Raw genomic sequence first — 5,636 nt, 5'->3', positions numbered from 1 at the left:
AGGCGCCGGCATTTCGGAGCTGACTGTGAAGCAAGCTCACTCTTGTGCTCATAGACCAGAACGAGCGCTCTGCCAAGACAGTCCGAGAAGCCCGGTGTGTTCCCACTGAAAGCCTGAAGCTTTTCTGCTATAAATCACCAGACTATTACTTGATTGAGAGGTAGTGTGTATATCCGATGTGTGTGTGTGTGTGTGTGTGTGTGTGTGTGTGTGTGTTGTGTGTTGTGTGTGTGTGTGTGTGTGTGTTGTGTGTACCTTCAGGTTCTACTCCTCACCATATATCTCCACCAACCGCATGATTGCTCAGACATCAATCACACCATTCATTGCCGCCTCTCTGTCTCCACATATCAGGTAAGGCCGTGGGCTTTTAATCAGATACATACACATACACACGCTCACACACGCATAACTCTCCAGATACATGCACGCAAGCTCACACACGCATCACTCTTCAGATGCATGCACATACACACGCGCTCACACAGGCATAAACCTCCACATATTCTAATGTCAAGCACGCAGTTAAAATAAACACAGAAAACGAGTGTAGGCAGAACTTTTTTTTTTCTATCTGGTCTGTTGTTTGCTGTGTTAAAAAAGCATATTAACACATTAACACTCAATTCAGCCTTGAACACCTAGGACAAAGAGAGAGGGAGGGGGGAGAGAGAAAAGGAGGGGGAGAGAGAGAGAGAGAGAGAGAGAAGGAGAGGTGGGAAAAAAAGAGAGAAGAGAAAGGGGAGAGCAAACATTGACTGTGATCAGTGAGCATTCTTAATTGATTTGGTTTAAGTTAAACAAAACAGCACACAGCTGAGCTGGGAAGAAGATAAATCCTCAGATCCCTCCTCATGTCTTTATGACAAACCTACTTCCTACACACACACACACACACACACACACACACACACACACACACACACACACACACACACACACACACACACACATATCCACAGCCACACAAATGCCACTTGGAATAGGTAACCCCCAGGAGAGCCCCCTACTTAATACACAATGTGCACTAATTGTTGGACTGTAATTCACAGAGGGAGAGAGTATGTCCTAATTGAATATTGCAATATTATATGCAAATACCCCACAGAGTCTCCATGAATTAATATTGAATCACACTGCAGTAAACACAGAGAAATTACTGCAGCTCCATGTGATGGATAATCAATGCTACACCACCTCTATTTCTCCCTAAACTTTGAAAGAATGGAACAAGAGACAACTGTATCCCTTACAGGTTTAAATAGGGGAATGAGAGAGTCAGAGGGAGAAAGAGACAGCTAGAGAGAGAGAGAGTGAGAGAGGGAGGGAGAGAGAGAAGGCATGAATCTTTCAGGAGCTAGAGAGACATGAGGTGTGTGCTTACACACCATGGAGGAATTTACTGCCAGGTGATCACTCTAGAGATTTCTTACAGACTCCATCTCAGCGGGTAAGAATGAGCAGTGTGCACTTTAACACGCACATGTGTGACCAGTGTACTTCAACATCCACACTTCTGAGCAGTGTATACTTTAACACACACACAACACGCACACACATACACGTGAGCATTGTATGCTTTTGAGTGGTGTTTACTTTAATACATGCACACATTTGAACTACGCTCATATGGGGTGTTCTCAAACACACACACACACACACACACTTTTGAACCATGCTCATATGGGGCGTTCACACACACACACACACACACACACACACACGTTTGAACCGCGCTCGTATGGGCGTTCTCACACACACGGCTCATATTGCTCTGCAGGTTGCTTGAGAAAACAATAGAGGCATTTGTTAGAGCAGAAACGCAGTAATAAGGCCCATTTGTGTGGAGCGTTTTTGCAGGCAGCAGGGCAGGACAGATGAAAGGGAAGGTTTTGGGCCAGACTGCGCTTTGATGATGAAACTGCTGGCACTCTGCTGTAATTAGAGGACAGTATTGCTCCTTGTGGCACTCCGCTCCTGCCGTAATTATCATGCGATATTTGTGGCTGGTGCCCCCGCTGGTGTGTGTGTGTGTGTGTGTGTGTGTGTGTGTGTGTGTGTGTGTGTGTGTGTGTGTGTGGGGGGTGAGAAGTGGAAATGAGGAACTGCTCTTCTGCCCACAGGTGCAGAGTACGTCCTGGATGCCTCATCAACAGTACGTTATGCAACCTACTGTAAGTCCTGCCCGTCTGCTATATTTGTGTGGGGTGTTATGGGGGGGGGGTCTTGAGTGTGGGTGTGTATGTTTATATATACATGTGTTTGCGACTGTGTGTGCATGTGCTGTGTGTGGTGTGTGTCTATCAGTGAACGTATGTGTGTGACTAGGTGAGAGAATGTGAACATGTAATAGTGAAGTAGTGGTTCTAAGAGGCAAAGCTCAGTCTAAATCCCGCCCTCTAGTGGCTGCATCCATAAGTGCAAGTACTGACAGATTTTCAGTTTGAGGGCAGTGCTGTGAATGAAGACTTGCTCTCATCCTTGCCAGTCTGGCCAGCTAGCTCTCCAGCTCCAGAAACCTGGATCAGAAACACAGAGCCCTTGCCTGAGCCTACTGTTTATATCACCTCATCACCCTGCACACTCTCTCTCTCTCTCGCTCTCTCTCTCTCTCTCTCTCTCTCTCTCTCTCTCTCTCTCTCCTCTCTCTCTCTCTCTCTCTCTCTCTCTCTCTCTCTCTCGGTTGCCTAGACAATAAGGGCATAGGAAGGACACCTGCCACCCGAGGCTTGGAAAATTCCCCACACATGCACGCATGCACGCAGACACGCATGCACACACACACACACACACACACACAAACGCACGCACGGCACCACACACACACACACACAAACAACCTCTCCTTAGTTTTCTTCCAGTATTTGAATAGAAAGGTAACGGCAAGCACATGTCTGGAGCTGGGTCCAGGAGATGGGCCAGAACCCAGCCGCCCCGTCCAGCTGGCCACCAGAACCTCTTTTGTTTACCACATTAGCCGAGACTTAAAAGTGTGCAGTCAGCTGCTTGGGGTGTTGGAGACCTGCAAACTGCTGCTGAATCAAACCCAAAGCATTAGGCTCTGAGATCTGGAGGGACACGTGATGGAGGTGAAGAAGGGAGGGAGAGAAGGAGGGAGGGAAGGAGGAAGCGATAGAGACCTGCAGAGAGAGACAGGCACAGAGAGAGAGATGAATGTCTGTCTACCTCTCCTTCTAACTAATGTCTCCTTCTAACGTTTTTTTCTGGGAATGTGTTTGGCTTGGATGTTTTTGGCGGTTGTAAATGTGTTTTGTAACAAAATCCACTTGTCTGATTACTTGGCGGCTCGTCAGATAACACCTGAGCCACAGGGGAGAGAGTCAAAAAGAAACTTCCTGTGCAAGTCTGTGATGATCTGTGCGATGGTCTCAATTTGAAAATCCTGGAAAGAAAAGAGGGCAGTAAAAGAAACGACGTCTACCTGCTTCATCCCTTCTCTTGTGTGGAGAGAAGGCAGACAATTAAAGACGTGCGAGAAAGAGAGGCATTGTGAGAGGGGAGCATCTCTCCGTTTGGAACCTTGTTACTCTGGAGACACGTGACCATAGCGACTGGAGCTGGAGATGAGGATTTAAGCAGATCAGCAGACAATGGAACCTGTGTGTGTGTGTGTTTGTGTGTGTGTGTGTGTGTGTGTGTGTGTGTGTGTGTGTGCTGTGCGTGCGTTGCGTGCGTGCGTGCATGCGTGCGTGCGTGTGTGTGCGAGTGTGTGTGTGTGTGTATGTATGCACGTGTGTGTTTGTGCATGTGTCTGTGTGTCTGTCTGTGTGTATATGTATGCGCATGTGTGTATGCGCATGTGTGTGTGTGTGAGTGTGTGTGCGTGTATGTGTGTGTGCCTGTGAGTATGTATGTGTGTGTGTGTGTGTGTGTGTGTGTGTGTGTGTGTGTGTGTGTGTGTGTCGGAGTTTATGCCTGTTGTGCCTGTAACTTGTGTTATAGTGCAATTATCACCAAGCATTTCTGTGCATGAATGTGGACCACACTGCTCACATAGCACACCGGGGCACAAGCATGATGTGTATACATTAAATATTCCATTGAAATGTACACACACATGCACATTTGCACTACCGTGTCTTATCCTGGAGAAAAATTCTTATGTGAAGCGTCCCCAAATCCCTCTTAGGAGATGAACATTAACAAATCACCAGCGTAGTGCATTACTGCAAAGCCGCTTAGAGTGGAACGGTAACGGCGTGGGGATGAAAAGGAATGAGACACTTCCCTGAGTTTCTGCCAGTCACAGTCATTCCCTGAGACAGAGGAACAAATGTTTGAATAAAGATTTAGTGCTTTTATCTCCACCATCACAGCCTATTCCCAGAATGCACTTTGTTTTAAGGGTTTGAAAAGGTGAACATACTTTGGCAGTTAGTATAGTTTGTATGTTGTATGTGCTTGTGTGTGTTAACATCTACATGTTTCAGTGTATTTTTAAATAATCCTTAATGCATATTATCAAATGTTTTAAAAAAACGCCCTCAACAGCCCTACAGTCTGTGGGGTGGAGTGCATGTAGAAGTATTATTTTTGTCAGTGTGGCAGACATTTAAGATTGATATGAAACTTCCTTCGCTGAAGTCTGTTTTCTTCAGTACTGGTGCCTCAGAGGGACAACAGAGCCACTTCCCTTTCCTCTTGGCATTGGGCTCCTTCCTGTGATGTCACAGGAGACTCTTTTCAGCATAGTTTATATATCCAGGCCCTGAACCCAAAACAACAAATCTTTTTGACATCAAGGAGTCCGAGTTGCAGGGTCAAGCCCAGGGAAGCGTATTGTATTTCTGTTTCTGCAGGCGGATTCAGGCACTCGTCTGCCAGCTGTGAGAGGCAGCGTTTGAGAGCGAGAGAGCGAGAGAGCGAGGCGGTGTCGCTGCTCGGATAAAACGCTCCATCAGCGTCGCTCAGGATCCGTACTAGCCCTATAGGAAATGTATTAACACACATATGCACACACACAACACACACACACACACACCACACACGCACACACTCACACACACACACACACACACACACACACACACACACACAACACACACACACACTCATGCTGCTCTTAATCATCTGCCTACGTCTCCCTGATATGGCTGTTAAGGAATGTGGTGAATTATTCAGAGCGGGCTGGCGCCCCCCCCTCATTATCGGAGTTGTTGGGGGAGGGGCCAGTTGTTGGGGGAGGGGCCAGCTGTTTAGGCGCGGCCCCTGGTGACGGGCGGAAGAGGCGTAGACCCTCACTGTGCCTCGCTACCTCGCATACAGGCACGTCTCTGCTGATGGCAGCAGTGTGTGTGTGTGTGTGTGTGTGTGTGTGTGTGTAGAGGCGGATGTTTGTACTAGCACTAATACTGAATGATGAGAATTGGTTAACAGATAAATGAGATCCTGCAAACCCAGTTCCTAGTAGGTTTAGTCTGTGTCAGCCATATTAGAAAAAATATAAATAAATGAGTCATCGTGTGCTGAGTGGACTCTAATAATTTGACATTTAAGTGTTTGTTATCATTCCAGCCTGTTAGCCATTTGTCGGGCCTACATGCACTGTCACATTCTGTCGCACCGCCATATTCAAAAGTCCAGATGATGGCCACTTCTCCAATTCCCCTCGGTGT

The 5,636-nt window shown here is 47.1% G+C and overlaps 1 protein-coding gene across 1 annotated transcript in view; it reads left to right on the top strand.

The window, feature by feature from the left end:
• Positions 1-254: 254 nt before the first annotated feature.
• Positions 255-5,636, top strand: part of LOC143474251 (RNA-binding motif, single-stranded-interacting protein 3-like) — a 13,601-nt gene continuing 8,219 nt past the window's right edge. The window contains exons 1-2 of the mRNA XM_076971655.1: positions 255-354; positions 2,124-2,174. Of these exons, the coding sequence (XP_076827770.1) occupies positions 2,142-2,174 (33 nt within the window). The 5' untranslated portion in view covers positions 255-354; positions 2,124-2,141. The remainder of the gene's footprint in view (positions 355-2,123; positions 2,175-5,636) is intronic.

This window comes from Brachyhypopomus gauderio, chromosome 13, assembly GCF_052324685.1.
Source record: "Brachyhypopomus gauderio isolate BG-103 chromosome 13, BGAUD_0.2, whole genome shotgun sequence".
Classification (NCBI taxonomy): Eukaryota; Metazoa; Chordata; class Actinopteri; order Gymnotiformes; family Hypopomidae; genus Brachyhypopomus; species Brachyhypopomus gauderio.
This window is presented reverse-complemented; position numbering and strand designations above follow the sequence as displayed.